The sequence below is a fragment of the Triticum urartu genome, chromosome 3 (assembly GCF_003073215.2).
Source record: "Triticum urartu cultivar G1812 chromosome 3, Tu2.1, whole genome shotgun sequence".
Classification (NCBI taxonomy): domain Eukaryota; kingdom Viridiplantae; phylum Streptophyta; class Magnoliopsida; order Poales; family Poaceae; genus Triticum; species Triticum urartu.
This window is the reverse complement of record NC_053024.1, coordinates 140,396,543-140,417,090: the sequence shown is the minus strand read 5'-3', so window position 1 is coordinate 140,417,090 and position 20,548 is coordinate 140,396,543. Positions and strand designations below refer to the sequence as shown.

The 20,548-nt window shown below is 46.5% G+C and overlaps 1 protein-coding gene across 1 annotated transcript; it reads left to right on the top strand.

The window, feature by feature from the left end:
- The first annotated feature begins 5,526 nt into the window (after positions 1 to 5,526).
- LOC125543318 lies at positions 5,527 to 11,946 on the top strand. The gene is made up of 15 exons (XM_048706629.1): positions 5,527 to 6,098; positions 6,823 to 6,944; positions 7,043 to 7,131; positions 7,204 to 7,239; positions 7,473 to 7,566; positions 8,238 to 8,280; positions 8,357 to 8,457; positions 8,984 to 9,545; positions 9,620 to 9,707; positions 10,134 to 10,295; positions 10,387 to 10,955; positions 11,042 to 11,180; positions 11,252 to 11,320; positions 11,404 to 11,523; positions 11,612 to 11,946. Exons 1-15 carry the CDS (start codon positions 5,884 to 5,886, stop codon positions 11,723 to 11,725), a joined length of 2,523 nt encoding a protein of 840 aa, XP_048562586.1. The 5' UTR covers positions 5,527 to 5,883; the 3' UTR covers positions 11,726 to 11,946.
- The last annotated feature ends 8,602 nt before the right edge of the window (positions 11,947 to 20,548 follow it).

Genomic DNA, 20,548 nt, shown 5'->3' with positions numbered 1-20,548 from the left:
TGCTGCTAAGTTTAGTTTGGTAAAGAATAGCTAAAAATTGTTAGTTGCCTATTCCCCCCCTCCCCTCTAGTAAATCATATCGATCCTTTCAGCCGTCTTGCTGGATCAAGAAGGCGGAGGACGTCACCGAGATGAACGTGTGCTGAACGTGGAGGTGTCGTACATTCGGTACTAGATTGGTTGGATCATGAAGAAAGTTCGACTACATCAACCGCGTTGTGAAACGCTTCCGCTTACGGTCTACGAGGGTACGTAGATACACTCTCCCCCTCGTTGCTATGCATCTCCATGGATAGATCATTGCGTGTGCATAGAATTTTTTTTGTTTTCCATGCATCGTTTCCCAACACTTGGCCCATTAGGCCCATATCTTTTGCCGGGGTTGCCCGAAACCCCTTCCGGTGACCCGATATGTACCCGGTACCCTCCGGAACACTTCTGGCGTCCGAATACTATCGTCCTATATATCAATCTTTACCTCTCGACCATTTCAAGACTCATCGTCATGTCCGTGATCTCATCTGGGACTTCGAACAACATTCGGTCACCAAATCACATAACTCATATAATACAATATCGTCATCGAACGTTAAGCGTGCGGACCCTATGGGTTTGAGAACTATATAGACATGACCGAGACACCTCTCCGGTCAATAACCAATAGTGGAACCTGGATGCCCATATTGGCTCCTACATATTCTACGAACATCTTTATCGATCGAACCGTTATGACAACATACGTTATGCCCTTTGTCTGTCGGTATGTTACTTGCTCGAGATTCGATCGTCGGTATCTTCATAACTAGTTCAATCTCGTTACCGGCAAGTCTCTTTACTCGTTCTATAATACACCACCTCGTGACTAACTCCTTAGTCGTTTGCTTGCAAACTTATGATGTTTATTACCGACAGGGCCCAGAGATACCTCTCCGATACTCGGAGTGACAAATCCTAATCTCGATCTATGCCAACTCAACAAACACCTCCGGAGATACCTATAGAGCTTCTTTATAATCACCCAGTTATGTTGTGACGTTTGATAACACAAAAGGCATTCCTCTGGTATCCGGGAGTTGCATAATCTCATAGTCGAAGAAATATGTATTTGACATGAAGAAAACAATAGCAATAAAATTGAACGATCATAATGCTAAGCTCATGTCCATGGTTAGGAAACCTTGACCATCTTTGATCAACGAGCTAATCAAGTAGAGGCTCACTAGGGATATAGTGTTTGTCTATGTATTCACACGTGTATTTATGTTTCCAATCAATACAATTCTAGCATGAGTAATAAACATTTATCATGAATAAAGAAATATAAAATAATAACTTTATTATTGCCTCTAGGACATATTTTCTTCACTATGTATACGGCTATTTAATCATGAGGACTTAAAAAAAATAAGAGAGATCGGATGTATACAGTGACTATTGGATGTTGCCCTTTCGCATATGTGTCGGTGGCCTGCTCTCCTGTCCGTAGATGGTTACGGGGAAAAATTGTAGGTGTCGTTAAAGATGCCCTTATGTCTAAAAAAGGACGCCTCGAGTTGGATGTGGCTGCTAGGGCACAAACGAAGGCCTCATTCGGTTTGGAGGAAACCAAAATGTAGGAATTAGGAGTAGTATAGGAATTTGATAGGATGATACTTGTCATCCTAAGAAATTATCTTGCCTCTACGCACAAAATAAATTTTGAGTAGATGTGTAAATTCCTCCAAAAATATAAGAAATAAATAGTATTTTTATAAAATTTTCGTACGCATTTCATATAAACTGAATGCATCTATAAAAAAATTTCTTACGAAATTCTTGTTTCTATGTTTTTTCCGTAGAAATCCTCCAAACCGAATGAAGCCGAAACAGCCATGTTTTCTGCGGAAGAAGAAAAGGCATACGTCGCTTCCTCAGGGTGCAATGCGCGCTGATTTGAAATTTTCCCGTGCTCACAAGTAGAACGTGCATCATATCCCCCTTTCTCAGGGGCCTCGATGCAAACAAACGGTGCGTACATTTTCGTGGGTAGCAGCATATGGGCCCCGCTGCACGTGAGGTATTTACCGGCAGGTCCATCTCGCAGGCCGACGCGCCCTGCATGCGCGCCGCGTAGGCGTTCCAGCCAGTGCCTCGCAGCCACGTTGCACCGAGTCACTGTCACCCCTCTCCCTGAAAAACAAAACAAAGTCACTGCTCATTGTCTTTTTTGAGCTAAAAAATGAACGAAACGTGACCCAGTTGGTCACTGCAGTTATACTAGTAAGTAGCACATGCTTTGCATGCTTACACTTAATTCCATACAAATGTTAATTTCAGGACATTTCAAAATTTCATTGTTGATTATCACAATGTTGAAGACTTATCTACTTTTTGTCCCCTACAGCAAGCAATAAAGTAATTCTATCAGTCGTCCATTGAGATATATATGAGTTATTACAATGTGAGAAGAACAATTCTCAAACTATAAATTTTATTAAAAATGAAAAATGAAACATAAACGGGTTTGCATATAATAAGTCTGGACAGATCAATTTCCATATTTATTTTATTCCAGTATATTTTCTCATATACAATCAAAGTTTTTTTGCGAGGTATAACAAAAGTTTCTTTTCTTATTTCCAGCCCCCTTCAATATTTTTCAAAAAGAAAATGTTCATCGCTGTGTTCCATGGTCGAGACTATCTTGCTTCTTTTTCTCCATCCAAAAACTCTCTAATCATTTCATCAGATATGCATATGCGCTAACCACTATTGAATACTTCTCAAGCCATCCCCAAGTAGTATCTTATAGTACAGCCAACTCTAAGAACTGTCTCAAAAGGCCAAAACATCACTTCGTTCCTTGCCAACGTGATTAGTGTGCACGCTGCCGCAGACTGTCTGTCTATTTGTATGCTCGGTTCGGCCTGCTACACACACAAATGCACAACAGTAGCAAGCAGGTGAACTTTTCTTGTTTGTAGATGGTTCTGGAAAACAACAGAATCTTTATTATACTGCAGATGCATTGTAGCTGGCACTGTAGATGCGAATCCCAACATTTTGGACCATTCGATGGACTATATCAACGGTTCAGATTCTTTCCTATCATTGAGATTCAAATCTTCAAAACTCGTACACTATATAGTAATATAGATATAGATAAATTGCTCGATCCGCAGCTCACCGGAACTGTGCTCGTCAGCCAGAGCACGAGCTCGCGTGCGTGTGTGGTGGTGGTGGTGCATAACCGGCGGCGTAGCGGGCGCCGTACCGCGAGTACGTGCGCGGCACACCACGACCACCCATTGGCATGAACTGTTGCTTCGTATCTTGTGCGAGCTGCACTCATCAGTGACGAAGGCAGAACAGATTCACCGGTGCATGGGATGGGACGGGACGTCCAAGGAGCGGCGACAAGTCAGAAACAGTTAGTTCGTGCGTTCGTTCAAGGCCAGTCCACGACACCTGAAAACGGCAGGGGTTGACAAGCCCGGCCCGCCATCGATCTCACAGCTGTCCACAACAAACTCCATCCGGTTCATCGCTTCGAAACCCTAACTCAATACATTATCCTCTCTCGCTCTGATCTCTTCTCTCCGCGCATTGCGCATCGATCCCGATCGAAACCGGTGCAATGTCGAGCTCCGACAGCCGCTCCGACTCTGAGCTAGATCCAGACTTTAAGTTGCCCCCTCCCCCCCCCCCTCCCCTCCCCAATCGTCTTGAAGAGGTCCAAGGTGGAGACCCGAGGCAGGTCCGGATTTGCAGCGTCGCCGCAGGCGCAGCTCCAACAGGCCTGAACAATTCGCACCTCCTCTACGTCGTCCCTTGTCCGCGTCGGCTGCTGCTCCCCCACGTGGGCAGCGGTGGGTGCTTGTGCCCGCCCCACCGACCCGGACGCGCATGCCAGAACCAGAGGCGCGCGCCGCCCGCCGCGAGAGGCAGCGGAAAAGGGAGAGGAAGGAGGCGGAGCAGTCCGTGCGTCGCCGCCGTGAGATGCAGGCGGAGCCCGACGAGGACGCACGGCTCCTCGAGTGGGTCTACCATCGGTCGCTTACGACCGCGGAGACAGACGCGGCGCGGCTTCGTCGGAAGAACGAAAAGGCGCTCTAGATTGCCATTGAGTAGTCCGAGCGCGAGGCAGCTGAGGCGGCTCGGCACGAAGCTAAAAGCGGTAGTACGGCCCGAAGGGGCGACGCAGCGGCGGCTGGCAGGTCCGGGCGACGATGGGAAGAACTCGGGGCGGCGGCGGGGACCACATTCCGCAGCGCTACAAGCCGAAGAGGCGGTGTAGCGGCGGCTTGCAGGTCGGTGCAACCGCGGGGACAGCCTCGGGCGACGGTGGTGCCCACATGCAGCAGCGCTACAACCCGAAGAGGCGGTGTAGCGGCGGCTCGCAGGTTGGGGCAGCCGCATGGAGAACCACTAGCCGGGGGCGATGGCTCGACGGGAGGCGGCGTGGACCACGTGCCGCGATGGGAGAACCCTAAGGGGCGACGCAGAAGCGGCTGGCAGAAGGATCTCGGAGCGGCGGCGTGGACCATGTTCCACAACACGATAGCCCGAAGGGGCGTCGACGGTAGCGGCACGCGGGTCGGGGCAGCCGATGGGAAGACCTCGGGCGGTGACGCAGCGGTCCGAAGGGACAATGCGACAGCAACATGTGGCTCGATCGGCGGTAGGCGCGTGCTCAGGGATGTGCTTGGCGAAGATAGGCGCGTGATCGGTTGATCAGACCGACGGCGACACTGTATTTGCCATGGCGGGGACGATGCGCAGATCAGAGTCGATGGCGACATTGTCAGTGATGTCCCGGACGATGACACCGAAGACGGACCGACGATGGAGACCGCGTGGGCGAGCGGCTGGCAATGACGCACGAAGGCGTCCCTTGGGCGGCCCGTCCAGCTGTGCCGCGCGGTTGATGATGAAGCACCCGGTATAGTCGACACCGATGTCGAAGTAGAGGTGTGGGGGTCGAGGTGGCGGTGGGCGACGCAAACCGATCAAGAATAGATCGGAAAACCAAAAAGAAAACACCGATTTAAACGACCGGCGAGAGAGCGAAAAAAAAACCGAAACGGAAGCAGCGGGTCATGGCTAGGGTTGGATCGGTTAGGCTGATACCATGTTAGAAGGGAGAGAGAGGGATTGTTGCCGAATATGATGGATGTGTTATTGAGCCTTCAAGATGAGTATATATTAAATACAAGATTTGAAGAACAAGACGCCTCTCCTAGAGACAAGGTAGGACACATATTACAAATTATAGACTACCAAATATATGTAACCTAAATATATCTCTAACACGAAAGGCTTCTGTCCCTAAAAAACACGAAAGGCTTCTGAAAAGAAATCACGTTGTAGTTTGAGTGCCTGTTGAGACCTGCGCATAATTCAGCGGAAGCCAGAGTCCCTGTATCCAATAGTGCCATGCCCCATGCTGCATGCCATTGCCACCTCTCCAACAATAGCGCGATGATGCACACGCGCCCATGCTCATCCTCATCGCCTCCTTTCATATACTCCAGCACGCTGCACACGTACGCGCCCGCGTGCCCAGCCCCCATTGCCCCTCCCGCGGCTAAGCAGCCAAGAACATACGAGAAACCTGCACAGCGCTGCACACAGAGAGAGAGAGAGCGCAACGAACAGAAAGAGTGAGAGGCCCGACACTTGCGCCACCCCCTCCCGCTCCCCCTCCCCTCCATCTCGCCAAAACCATCCATTATTAGCCAGATGCTGTCGTCGTCGTCGTCCGTCCCCCGTTGATCTCTCCAATCTCTTTTAGCCACTCTCGTGCAGACACCGCGCGCGGTCCGCGGAGGAGGAGAAGCTAGCTAGCTCAACGTTGGTTCGCATCGCCGTCGGAGGGAGTTCAGGCTCAGCCGGCCGGCCGGCATGGAGGGGAAGCACATGGTGATGTCGGCGGTGGGGATCGGGATAGGCGTCGGCGTGGGGCTGGGGCTGGCATCCGCGCCGTGGTCGGGCGGAGGGTCTGGAGGCCCGGCGCGGGCCGGGGTGACGCTGGAGCGGGTGGAGCACGAGCTCCGCCGCCTCGTCGTCGACGGCAGGGACAGCAAGGTCACCTTCGACGAGTTCCCATACTACCTCAGGTAACGTTCTCCTTCCGGCGCAAAAAAGTCCATCTCTCTTTCTCTCGGCACGTAGGCATGGAACTGTAGAAGCTGTCCCGTCACCTTCCATCGTCCTAGATGTTTTGGGCTGATCTTCTGGTGGGGAAAGTCCCCTCATCTCTGTGTGATGTGCATGAATTAGATGTACATATGAACTGCATATTTTGCATGTAAAAGAAGAATAAAAAACCGGAGTTTTTGTGTAATATTCGGCCTCATGGAGCTTTGCGTCACTGAAAGAAGTGAAATGTCTTTTTTCCTTTCTGAAATGTCCATGAAAGGTGGTGACAGAATCGCTATGCTGTCAGAACTCAGATCACAGGCAGGAGAAACCCAGTTGGTGAATACTTCCATGAAAGGTGGTTACATATGAACTGCATAGTTTGCATGTAAAAGAAGAAGAAAAACCCGGTGTTTTTGTGTAATTTTTCGGCCTTATGGAGCTTTGCGTTTCTGAAAGAAGTGAAATGTCTTTTTTCCTTTCTGAAATGTCCATGAAAGGTGGTACTCGGATCACAGGCAGGAGAAACCCAGAGGGTTCAAAAGCTCATGAAGAGTCTCTCTATGTTGTCAGTTTTATGAGCAAAATCTGCTTGGATCAGCCAACCATGCATGACACTAGCTCACTGATAGATTACGCGCCCTAAGCTCTGTTTTCGCGTGTACAATTCTGCTTTTTACCCCCTCAATCGCCCCTTTGCAGTGAGCAAACACGCGTCGTGCTGACGAGCGCCGCGTACGTCCACCTGAAGCAAGCAGAGATCTCCAAATACACCAGGAATCTCGCCCCTGCTAGCCGCGCGATTCTGCTGTCAGGCCCTGCAGGTAAAAACCATCTTCATCACAGCAGCTCAAGGACTTTGCTTGACCATACTCCCGCTGCTTCGGACCGAGTAATCTAAGGCCAAGTTCCTCTCTTGAAGAGCTTTACCAGCAGATGCTCGCCAAGGCGCTCGCGCACTATTTCGAAGCCAAAATCCTCCTGCTGGATCCTACAGATTTTCTCATAAAGGTGAGTTTCACCGGAGCATTTAAGTCCTTGCGCATCTCTGGATATGTTGTAATGCAGTGGTGTTCCTTGCAGCTTCACGGCAAATACGGCACCGGTAGCAGCGAACAGGTAAGACCTTAGCATACCACTGGTTCTGCTTTTGATCTTCAAAATTTGCCATAGTTGCATACTGTTTCCAATCTTTCTATTTCTGAATGTTTGGTGCGCCCAGGAGCTTATTTTCGATACGTCGGCACAATTTGTTCTGCATCATACACTGATTCTTTTTGGTTTGTCGACGGAAAATATTGGTAAATTTTATCTAAGAACTGCTAACTGGAGAGTATTTTTCTTCTCATCAGTCTGTTACAAGATCCATCTCCGAGACGACTCTTGAAAAGATGTCTGGATTACTCCAGTCTTTTACGATGACTCCACAGAAGGAGCAATCCAGAGGTGATGCTTCAGCATTTAGTTTGTATTCGGTCTTCTGTAGTGGTAGTAACCTACTTCAGTTTTTATCTAAATATGTTCAACTCAGGTCAGTGATTAGCAGTTGGTGAGAACATCCATGTACAATCCTATTTATGCAAACTGGATGGAACATGTATTTTCATATCAATATTACACTGATTTAGTGATTCACACACACTAGAAGCCTCAAATCATGAGTCCATTCTTACTCATAGAAGAAAAAGAGGGTGTATGCCTTTTTCTCATATATTGACACTATGTATGTCGTGTGCATTTGAATTCATTTGATTAATAAAACAAGTACTCAAACAACAGAGTACTAGACAATCAGAAGATCTGTGGAACTGATAGAATAAATTAAGTTCCTGAATTTACTTGAAAAATAAATGAACTTCATGTTTTATCTTAAAAAACATAAATGAAGTTTCCCACCCAGTGCAGTTCCTGCGAATAAAGCATTGACCACTATACTGACTTTACCTAACTTGGCCTTCATTTAGACTGAATGCTGTGAAGGAATATCAATACTCGCTCTTGGGCATAACTAAATTCAGTTGCATGCATGCACTGTGGAACATGATTCCCATTGTGTGTATCTACTTGCAGAATTTGTATCTGTATATTCATTGATGTACTTTCATTTTATGTTGCAGGAGGTATGCGTAGACAAAGCAGTATGACCGACATGAAATTAAGGTGTGAGAAAATTTCACTATAGTGGACCCATTACAGAAACAAAAAGCATTTACTTATTTCCTTATAAAATTTACAGGAGCTCTGAAAGTACAAACAGCATGCCCAGGCTCAGAAGAAATGCATCTACTTCATCAGATATGAGTAGCCTGGCATCGCAAGGCCCTCCAAGCAATTCAGGTCATAGCATGTCCTTTTGAAAGACTTGCAGTGGCACAAAATAAATTTCGTGACCCTGAGGAAACTATTAGTTTTCATGTATGTATGCCTTGTGTGTATTTGAGCATTTCCTCATTATGCTGTTTACTTGCATGTCAAATGGTGATCTGTTATTAATTTCCGACTTGCAAGGTAGTGAATTAGATCTAAATGCAACTATTGCCACAATGGAAGTGATGCACAAATCGACGAGAAGTAGTTTGTTTATGTTCTTTCTGTCGATGTACCTCAGTGTTCACGTTATCCTACACACTCAACAGTTTTACTTGGAAGGTATGGACACACATGCTTGCATGTCTAGTTCCCTTCAGATAACACTTATCTCATGCACAAAGTTGGAATCAAAATGAACAGAGAAGAAAATATGAGCTGTATCATTTTGCCATGTTTGTTCCACTGTTTCTCGTGCTGTAGACATTAACTTCACTATTTCTTGTTGCGCTGCTGCTTCACACTATGCATTTTTTTTTTGCAACAAACACTGCAGCTCCTCTCAGACGTTCTAGTAGCTGGACTTTTGATGAGAAAATGCTGGTGCAAGCGTTATACAAGGTTCTGCATAAAGTATCTAAGAAGAGCCCAATTGTCCTCTACATAAGAGATGTCGAGAAGTTTCTTCAGAAGTCCCCCAAAATGTTTCTTTTATTTGAGAAACTACTGGCCAAGCTTGAAGGGCCAGTGCTGCTTCTCGGTTCAAGGATTGTGGATATGGACTTTGATGATGATGAGCTGGATGACAGGCTATCTGCTTTATTCCCATATAACATAGACATCAAGCCGCCCGAAAATGAGAATTGCCTTGTAAGCTGGAACTCCCAGTTAGAAGAAGATATGAAGATTATTCAGTTTCAAGATAATCGGAACCATATCACGGAAGTCCTTGCAGAGAATGATCTCGAGTGTCTTGATTTAGGCTCAATATGTCTATCCGATACAATGGGCCTCAGTAAGTATATTGAGGAGATTGTGGTATCTGCAGTTTCTTACCACTTGATGAATCATAAAGACCCAGAGTACCGGAATGGAAAACTAATTCTATCTGCTAAAAGGTAATTGCATTTTGGTATAGTTGTCTGTTGGCTTCATCATCTCTGCCTTGGTTTATGACTCTTCAATTGTGCAGCTTGTCCCATGCATTGGAAATTTTTCAAGAGAACAAGGTGTGCGATAAGGACACCATGAAGTTGGAAAGACATACTGACGCTCGAAAGGTTTGTTTCTTTTTATTGTTTTTACACTTCTAGGTGACTGAAAAAGAATTGGTCTTATTCCTAAGAGATTCCACTATTTAATTTCTTTGTACTCCCTTGGTTCCAAAATATAATGCATGTAGATTATTCAAAAGTCAAACTTCGTAAAGTTTGACCAAGTTTATATGGGGAAAATCAACATTAATATCAAATAAATGCAATGTTTATTTGGTATTATAGATGTACATAGCTTTCCCTATAAAGTTGGTCAAACTTCACAAAGCTTACTTTTGAAAAAAAAATCTACATGCGCTGTATTTTAGAACAGGGGGAGTACCTATTTATTGTTTTTCCAACGAGGCGGCTTGATTTCTAGCATAGGCATCCAATTCTATTAGAAAGTTTAGAATTAACAATTATAAACAATGACATGCCTCAACTACATAGATTGCTGAAAAGGGAATTGCTCCGACTGCTGCAAAATTGGAAACAAAACCTGCAACTTTGCTGCCACCAGCAGCTCCTGCTGCCGCTACTCCAGCTCCTCCTCCTGAGAGCAAAACAGAACCAAAGAAACCAGAGAATCCACTTCCACCTGCAAAATTACCAGTAAGATAACTATTGGCCACTTTAATGTTACTTGGTGCAGGTTCCAGGAAACTAATTTACCCATCTGCAATTCCTTTTTTATTGCGTTTAGGAAGTGCCCCCGGATAATGAGTTTGAAAAGCGCATCAGACCAGAAGTGATACCCGCGAATGAAATTGGAGTTTCATTTGATGATATCGGTGCATTGGAAGATATCAAAGAATCCCTTCAAGAGCTTGTCATGCTACCCCTCCGACGGCCAGATCTCTTCAAGGGGGGTCTTCTTAAGCCCTGTAGAGGTATATTACTCTTTGGTCCTCCTGGAACTGGCAAGACGATGCTAGCCAAGGCTATTGCAAATGAAGCTCAAGCAAGTTTCATAAACGTATCGATGTCGACTATCACATCAAAGTGGTTTGGTGAAGACGAAAAGAATGTTAGAGCATTGTTCACTTTAGCTGCTAAAGTATCGCCCACTATCATTTTCGTCGATGAGGTTGATAGCATGCTTGGGCAGCGAAACAGAGCTGGAGAGCATGAGGCAATGAGGAAGATTAAGAATGAGTTTATGACACACTGGGATGGTCTCCTGTCAAGACCAGATCAAAAAATTCTTGTTCTTGCTGCGACCAACCGTCCTTTTGATCTTGACGAGGCTATCATCAGAAGGTTTGAGCGCAGGTTGGCACCCCTTCCTTGAAATCAATCCCTAGCGTTGTTTTTTGTCTACCATTTTGCCTGAAGCACATGCTCCTTTGGTTTCATAGAATCATGGTCGGCTTACCATCAGTGCAAAATCGGGAAATGATTATGAAGAGGCTTCTGTCGAAGGAGAAAGTTGATGAAGGACTAGATTATAAGGAACTAGCAACCATGACTGAAGGATACACTGGCAGTGATCTCAAGGTTAGTATCATGAGACATGAATCTTTCTCCACTTAAAACACTTCTTGGCTAACTCAGTTTGCTCTGCACAGAACCTTTGCACAACGGCGGCATATCGCCCTGTGAGGGAACTGATACAGAAGGAAAGGAAGAAGGAACTGGTAATCTCATCACCACCATACTAAGCATTGTATCCATGAAAAAACCTGTCAAATTTCTGAAGCTAACACTCGAATATCTCCAGGAGAAGATGAAACTGGAAAAAGGAGGCAGTCCACTAGATCCTTCAAAGATAAAACAAAAAGACAAGGAGATCATTCTAAGGCCATTAAACATGGCAGATTTGAAAGAAGCAAAGAACCAGGTGAACTGGTTTTCTAGTACAATGCAAATAGTATTCGCAAATGCAAGCATGTAGTAGAAGCCGTTAATATATAACCGTGGAATTGCAGGTGGCGGCGAGCTTTGCTGCTGAAGGTTCCATAATGGGTGAGTTGAAGCAATGGAATGATTTGTATGGTGAAGGCGGGTCGAGGAAGAAGGAGCAGTTGACATACTTCCTGTGAACACAAGTGTATGAACATAATTCGGAAAGTAGAATAGATGGCGAACAAGTACGAGAAAATAGCCCGGTTTCTTTTGTCAAACACATGAATTGACAGTCTATCGCCACGTAAACTGTAGTTTGCCTGTGTTCGGTTGTTGTATCACTACACTAATAATGAATCTGCAGGGCAGATCCTTTTGATTTTGTTCTTTATTTTAGTTTTGCTCCTTTGTGTACATCTCTCAATCTACCATGTCTTGTGTATAGGTAGTTCATACTACTTGGTAGGTTGTGGTTGCCACAAAACAGTATCAGCGTCGCCAGTCTGTATTTCCAGTATGCTTCTCTCATGAATCTAGTGAAACTCCTTAGTTATCTTTTTGTTTGAAATAATGCAGTGTACAAGATTTCTAGGATTTCATTGTGTACTGTAAATAATAAATCTCTCAGAGGTTTATAGTTAATCCTTGTACTGTAAATGAGCGGTCTCTTTGATGCCTGAAGTTCACTACAATTTGCGAGTACTGACACTAGTCGGTAAGTTTCCACTCCTACTTGATGTGGTAGAGAAACGCCAACGATGCGCTATGAATATGTAGCACAATGTTTGAGACCAACACACGCAGACTGGGCTTTAATAAAAGTTGTGTCAAGACCAAGCTATAGAGATGATCAAGAAGGAGAGAGATGGAAGACGAATTGGGGAAAAGTTCACCCAGATCGGGCTGTGTGTGTATTAGCTGTAGAGTAGTTGGCCATAAAGTTCACCCAGATCAAGCTGTGTGTGTATTAGCTGTAGAGTAGTTGGCCATATAGGCAATTCATAGAGAAGATTCCATGGTCTGGCCAGCCACAACCCGGCTGCCTTTATAGGTGGAAAGCCTTCCGGCAACAGGTGAAACGTAACAGTAACAACTGAAACGGAACAGTAGACATCTAACGGTTGACAGATAACGGTAAAGCGAGGCTCGATCTCAACCCTCCATCTACTGAATCGTTATCTGTAGCCGCAACTAGCGCTAACTGAAGAAATAACACTTCCCGCTACAGTCCTGACATTGCTCCTCCCTTGAGTGTCGACGTGTCCTCACGGCGTTGCTGCTGCTTCCCTCCAAGCGCGAGTAGTAGAGCTGAAGAACTCCGGGAACGTGTATTTGATGAAGTCTGCGTCTTCCCATGTTGCATCTTCAGGAGGCAGGTTTATCCACCTGATAAGCCACTGGACGACGGGCATGTTCTGTCGTGGAACTTGACAAACCTCCAGCACTTTTTCTGGGCCTGTTTTGATTGTCCCATCCGCATTTACCAATGGTAAGTTAGGGTCTGGTATAGATTTGTCCCCAATGTGTTTCTTCAACTGGCTCACATGAAACACTGAGTGGATCTATACATCTTTTGGAAACTGCAACTTGTAAGCCGCCTTGCCTACTTTCTGAAGCACCAAAAATGGACCATAGAATCTGTTTTGTAGTTTCAGTGCTCCTCTGAACCCAAATGCAGCTAATCTGTACGGAGCCATCTTCAAGTACACTGGATCGCCCACCTGAAAGCTTCTTTCCACCCTCTTATTGTCTGCATATTTCTTCATCATGTTCTGTGCGACCAACAAATTCTCTTTAAGTTGTTGCAGTATTTGTTGCTTGGCAGTTAAAAAATCATGTGCTTCTTCATCATCAGGCCCAGGTATTGCCAGTTCTAAGATGAGAGGTGGGGGGAATCCATAGAGAGCCTGAAATGGAGACATTTTAATGGTTGTATGATAAGTGGAATTATACCAGAATTCTGCTAAGGATAGCCAGGAAAGCCACTTGGTTGGAGCAGATGTAGTCATGCATCTTAAATAGGTCTCCAAACACTGATTTACACGTTCTGTCTAGCCATCTGTTTGTGGATGATAAGCAGTACTGAACCTTAGTTCCACATTGAGTGCAGAGAAGATATTTTTCCAAAGCTGACTGGTGAAAATTCTGTCTCTGTCAGAGATAATTAGTTTTGGGGGACCATGCAACTTAATAATGTTATTCACAAAGGATTGGGCTACACTGAGCACTGAGTAAGGGTGGGACAGGGGTATGAAGTGGGAGTATTTAGTAAACCTGTCCACAACCACCATGATCACATCCTTTCCTTGAGATTTAGGTAGTCCTTCAATGAAGTCCATGGATATATGCTGCCAGGCCATGTCAGCCACTGGAAGAGGTTCTAGCAGACCAGGTTGCAAGCAAGTTTCATGCTTTGCTCTCTGACAAACAAGGCAGGCTGCAATGAAATTTTTTATAGCTGTTTTCATACCAGGCCAATAAAAGATGCTTTTGATCCTGTGATATGTTGCTCTCCTTCCTGAGTGCCCCCCCCACTGGAGAACTGTGTAGGGCCACAATCAATTTTTACCTTAACTCAGGGTTGTTACCCACATAAATTTTTCCTTTGTATCTAATAATTCCAGATGTTAAGGAGTAGTCTGACAGTGAGTTATCCTTGTTTAACAGCAATTTTTCCAACAGTTGCACACTACTAGGATCCTGTTGGTAACTGTGCACCAGATCTTCTGCCCAAACAGGAGTAGCTGCAGAGATAGCCATACATTTAGGAAGAACTCTTGACAAGGCATCAGCCACCTTGTTGTGAATACCTTTTTTGTACTGAATTGTGAAATTAAATTCCAACAATTTCATCATTAGTTTGTGCTGAACTCCTTCAGTGATTCTTTGATCAGTTATGAATTTCAGTGATTGCTGATCTGTTTTAATTATGAGCTATTTCCCTAGCAAGTAGTGCCTCCACCTTTTTAGTGCCTCCAAAATTGCTAGAGCCTCTTTTTCATAAGTAGACAGAGATGCATTCCTAGGGCATAAAGATGAATTATAGAAAGATATTGTCCTTCCTTGCTGCATTAGAACAGCCCCAATCCCTTTTCCTGAAGCATCAGTTTCCAAAACAAATGGCTTGGAAAAATCTGGCAAAGCCAAAACAGGAGCAGAAGTTAATGCTTGTTTCAGTTGCTGGAAAGCTTTTGTATGTTCAGGTGACCAATGGAAATTCCCCTTTTTAAGTAGATCATGCAGAGGCCTGCATATAACACCATAACTTTTGATAAATCTTCTATAGTACCCTGCTAAACCCAGAAAACTTCTAAGCTTAGTGATATTTTCAGGCACAGGCCACTCAGCTATAGCACAGATCTTCTGTGGGTCAGTAGCCACACCATCAGCAGAAATCACATGCCCTAAATATTCCACTTTCTGAGTTGCAAACACACACTGTGACGCCCCCGATTCAATCGTACACTAATCATTCACGCAAACATGTACGATCAAGGTCAGGGACTCACGGGAAGATATCACAACACAACTATACAATTAAAATAAGTCATACAAGCATCATATTACAAGCCAGGGGCCTCGAGGGCTCGAATACAAGAGCTCGATCATAGACGAGTCAGCGGAAGCAACAATATCTGAGTACAGACATAAGTTAAACAAGTTTGCCTTAAGAAGGCTAGCACAAACTGGGATACAGATCGAAAGAGGCGCAGGCCTCCTGCCTGGGATCCTCCTAACTACTCCTGGTCGTCGTCAGCGGGCATCACATATCACAGGGGGTCGTCGAAGGTGGCGTCTGGCTCCTGGACTCCAGCATCTGGTTGCGACAACCAGAATGAAAGGAAAAGGGGGAAAAGGGGGAGAAAGCAACCGTGAGTACTCATCCAAAGTACTCGCAAGCAAGGAGCTACACTACATATGCATGGGTATCAAATGGAATAAGGGTATCATATGTGGACTGAACTGCAGAATGCCAGAATACGAGGGGGATAACTAATCCTTTCGAAGACTACGCTTCTGGCAGCCTCCGTCTTGCGGCATGTAGAAGAGAGTAGACTGAAGTCCTCCAAGTAGCATCGCATAGCATAATCCTAACCGATGATCCTCCTCATCCAAAGTACTCGCAAGCAAGGAGCTACACTACATATGCATGGGTATCAAATGGAATAAGGGTATCATATGTGGACTGAACTGCAGAATGCCAGAATACGAGGGGGATAACTAATCCTTTCGAAGACTACGCTTCTGGCAGCCTCCGTCTTGCGGCATGTAGAAGAGAGTAGACTGAAGTCCTCCAAGTAGCATCGCATAGCATGATCCTAACCGATGATCCTCCCCTCGTCGCCCTGTGAGAGAGCGATCACCGGTTGTATCTGGCACTTGGAAGGGTGTGTTTTATTAAGTATCCGGTTCTAGTTGTCATAAGGTCAAGGCACAACTCCAAGTCGTCCTGTTACCGAAGATCACGGCTATTCGAATAGATTAACTTCCCTGCAGGGGTGCACCACATAACCCAACACGCTCGATCCCATTTGGCCGGACACACTTTCCTGGGTCATGCCCGGCCTCGGAAGATCAACACGTCGCAGCCCCACCTAGACCAACAGAGAGGTCAGCACGCCGGTCTAAACCTAAGCGCCCAGGGGTCTGGGCCCATCGCCCTTAGCACACCTGCGTATAGGCCCACCTCTCTCCTAGGTGGTCTCAACCTGCCTGTCGCTCCGCCCCAAAGTAACAATCGGGGGCCGTCGGAACCCAGGCCCACCTCTACCGGGATGGCGCCACCTGCCCCTTCAGCCCCCATCTCCGAACAGTACCACAGGTAAAGTAACTGTGTAAAGTATATAGCATATGCCCGTGATCACCTCCCGAAGTGATCACGGCCCAGTAGAATAGCATGGCAGACGACAAGAGTGTAGGGCCACTTGATGGAACACTAGCATCCTATACTAAGCAGTAGGATAGCAGGTAAATGGTAACAACAGTAGTAGCAAGGACAGGCTATGCATCAGGATAGGATAACGGAAAGCAGTAACATGCTACACTATTCTAATGTAACTGTGTAAAGTATATCGTATATGCCCGTGATCACCTCCCGAAGTGATCACGGCCCAGTAGAATAGCATGGCAGACGGACAAGAGTGTAGGGCCACTGATGGAACACTAGCATCCTATACTAAGCAGTAGGATAGCAGGTAATGGTAACAACAGTAGTAGCAAGGACAGGCTATGCATCAGGATAGGAATAACGGAAAGCAGTAACATGCTACACTATTCTAATGCAAGCAGTATAAAGAAGAGTAGGCGATATCTGGTGATCAAAGGGGGGGGGCTTGCCTGGTTGCTCTGGCAAGAGAGAGGGGTCATCAACTCCGTAGTCGTACTGGCTAGCAGCGGCGTCGGTCTCGGTGTCTATCGAGAGAAGAGGGGGGAGAAACAATAAATTTTTAAGCAAGCATATGCATAGTGATGCATGACATGTCAAGTAACGGCGTTAGAGGTGCCCTAACGTGGTAGTAGGTGATACCGGTGAAGGGGGATAACATCCGGGAAAGTATCCCCGGTGTTTCGCGTTTTTGGGCAGAGGAGCCGGAGGGGGAAAGTTGTGTGTTCGCTATGCTAGGGATGCGTGGCGGACGAACGGGCTGCGTATCCGGATTCGTCTCGTCGTTCTGAGCAACTTTCATGTATAAAACTTTTTCATCCGAGTTACGGTTTATTTTCTATGATTTATCAAAGTTTTAGACATTTTTGAAATTTATTTAATTATTTAAATTGAACATTATCCAGAACAGTGAAAGGTGATGTCAGCATGGCATCACCATGACGTCAGCAGGTCAAACCCAGCTGACCAAGGTCAAACCTGGCCCGTGGGTCCAGCGGGGCCCACCTGTCATCCTTTGTTTAGGTTAGTTACGGTTTAGCTAATCCAGTTACTGTTTAATTAAACTAACTAATTAATTAGGTTAATTAAATAGGATTAATTAACTTAATTAATTCACTAATTAATTAATTTAATTAATTATTAAATTAATTAATTCATTTTATTTTATTTTATTTTTCATTTTCTTTTAAAACGTTCTGTGGGCTGGGCCCCTCTGGTTAGTGGCCCGAAGGGGCCTTAGCGGGCGTGTGGGCGTTGCGGGTGCGGGCGGGGGGATGTGGGCGCCCGCCCGAACAAAGCATGGGCGCGTGCGTGCACGGGGCGCCGGCGCCGGGAGCATGGTCGGCGGCGCGGCTCGCCGGCCGGCCGCGGCAGGCAGAGGCGACTCAGGGTGGCGGTGCGCAGGCGCTAGGGCGGCGGTGGTGCGGGCGCAGGCCAGATCCGGCAACGGGGAGAGAGAAGGGCAGACGGGGCTCACGGGAAGGGTCGCGTGCGAGCTCGAGGAGGTGCAGGGGCGGTCCGGCGACGGAGAGGCGGGGCGGGGCATCCCGGCGAGCGGCGAGGTGGCACGTCGGGGTCGAGTTGGAGACGGCAGACGAGGGCGACAGGGTCGGGGTAGCGACAGCGTAGGCGAGGTGACTCCGGGTCGGCGAGCGACGGCGTCGGGCGGCTTGGGGTGGCCGGAGTCCACGACGGCGAGGCAAACGACGTCGGGGAAGGCCATCGCCGTCGTGCGGCGCTGGGCTACAGCGGCGGTGGGAGGCGCGAGGTGGCCGATGGGGACGACGGCGTCGGAAGAGGCAGACCGGTGGGGAGGAGGAGGCAGGCCGGCGAGGGAGCTCCGGCGAGGTCCTCGGGCGGCAGCGTCGGGGCGGCGATGAGGCGTGGCCACGGCTTCTCGTGGTGTCGCGCGAGGGAGAGGAGGGCGAGGAGGCGACGGGCGATCCGAGCGGCGGCGGGGGGCGGGGCGCGCCAGGGTCGGGGCGTGCCAGGGTCGCGGGGCCGGTGGAGGTTGCTGCCCCCGATCTGGATCGGGGGAGGGCAGAGGGGGCGAGAGACGTGGGGGGGATCGTGGGAGGAGTGGGTGAGTGGGGGGGTGGACCGGGCTAGGGTTTCCGGGGTATGGGGGTTAAGGGTGCGCCGTGGTGGGCCGGCCAGCTCGGCGGCTAGCTGGGCCGAGGCCCATCGAGGGTGGGGGGTTGGGGCCTTCCCCCCCCCCTCTTTTACTTTTTGTTAATTTTCCTTTTATATATTTATTTTCTGTTTTCATTTATCTCTTAATTTTATTTAGATTTATTAATTATTCCAAAGATCCTAAATTGCTAGTTTTAAATATACCATAACCACGTTAAATTGTGAACATTAAATAAAATAGTTTTCATTGGTTTTAATATTGCTAAAGCGTTTAAATAATAGTTTTTGCTACTGTTTTTAATCATTTTAGAGTATCCAAACAAATTATAAAAGTGTGGTTTCTCCACCTTAATTACCTATGCAATACTTCGATCACTCTGAACATTTTAGTTTTAATAATTGAAAACATTTATTGTTTGCTCGATTTTGGATTTGAATTAGAATCGGTTTCGAACTAATACGCGATTAGCAACAGTAATCGTGGTGACGTGGCATCATTATCGGAGGGTTACTGTAGCTTAACTATCCGGGCGTCACAATTCTCCTCCACTACAAGAAATCTCGTCCCGAGATTTAGGACCGGGAGTAAGGGGGAAAGGGCCTGGTTAGGTAATTCTAACGAATCTCCTCGGTCTTGGTTGCTTTTCTCGAGGAGGTCAATCCATTACATTGATGTCTTCATTCTACTGCTTCAGGTCATCATTATGAAGTCTTCATCCTTTCTTCGGGGGTTCCATCGTTCTTACGAATCGGTAACGGGGCAGATTGGCAACGACAGAATGCTATAAGGGTAAAATCTGGGGTTAACCCAAGAATGATCATACGAGTGCCTCTCGAGTTGAAAAATTAAAACACATTGAGAGTAAAGTTCGAAGGTACAATAAGAAGTTTCAAGCAGATAGATAGTTGCTCGAAGTCTGAACCTAAGTGAGAAAGGGGTTCAGAGTAGCGAGAGTAAGTATTGCGTCTGATACCAGATTAGACCATCTCTAGTAAGGTGGCTGGTGATCTTCATACGAAGCCCATCGTGAGGAATAACTTCGGAGATAGGGGTATACAGGACAGTCAGGTTTCGATCCTGGGACCTGTGGGTTATGGGCCCACCATGTGGGTTAAAAATAGGAGCGGTGACATCTTGCACGGTCACAATAGCAAGGCAGGTCAGAGGGTAGCCTGTCAGTTATGTCGGCAACAACATCGGTATCAAGGGCGAGGGACGAAGAGAACCATTTTCCTGCTCGTTGAACGAGGCGGACCAATAGGCAAGGTTCTCGTCCATCGGTGGCTACCGGAATGTCATCAACAATAGTAACAGGGTCACACTGACAGAGTTGTAAACCGAGGTGTTTACCTAAGCAGGAGAATATTACTGCTTAGATCATATAGACCACAAGAAACGTTAGCCCAACAAATGGAAAGAAAATATGATTATCAGATTAAACAGAACAATGGAAAGGAAAATGTGTTAAAACACATATTTCAGGGTATATCCCTCCCAAGGACAAGCAGTGCATGATATCCATAACAGGATATAATGTAGAAAACTCCTTAGGTAGGGGAGAGAAATTTCATGACATTACCCATACAGCGGTGTTTGGATAATTGAGCAGGAAACATTTAGCATGGGGCTTCAAATGTTCTTGTTGAAAAGCGGAGTACCATAGACATGCTTCGAGATAGCATTGACATGGTCGTCAAGCAAAGATTACACTTCGGATACACGAAGGATCCATCAGGAACAACTTGTACAATAAGCCTTACAATTTCCTCATGAAAGAATGGATAACCTTGCTAAAAGGAAGAACTATAACAATAGGTCCTCCGGCCAGGTGTGCTAGGCATGACATGACCTTACCGGGTCATATAAGAACCAATGTTATAGCTATTGAAATTATGTTCCAACCATCATATCTGACCGAGGTTCAGATCGATGGCCGTCAGGATAACTCAGACTTTGGATGCCTGAGAAGAAAGGTGCAACACAAATTGTCGAGATGACATT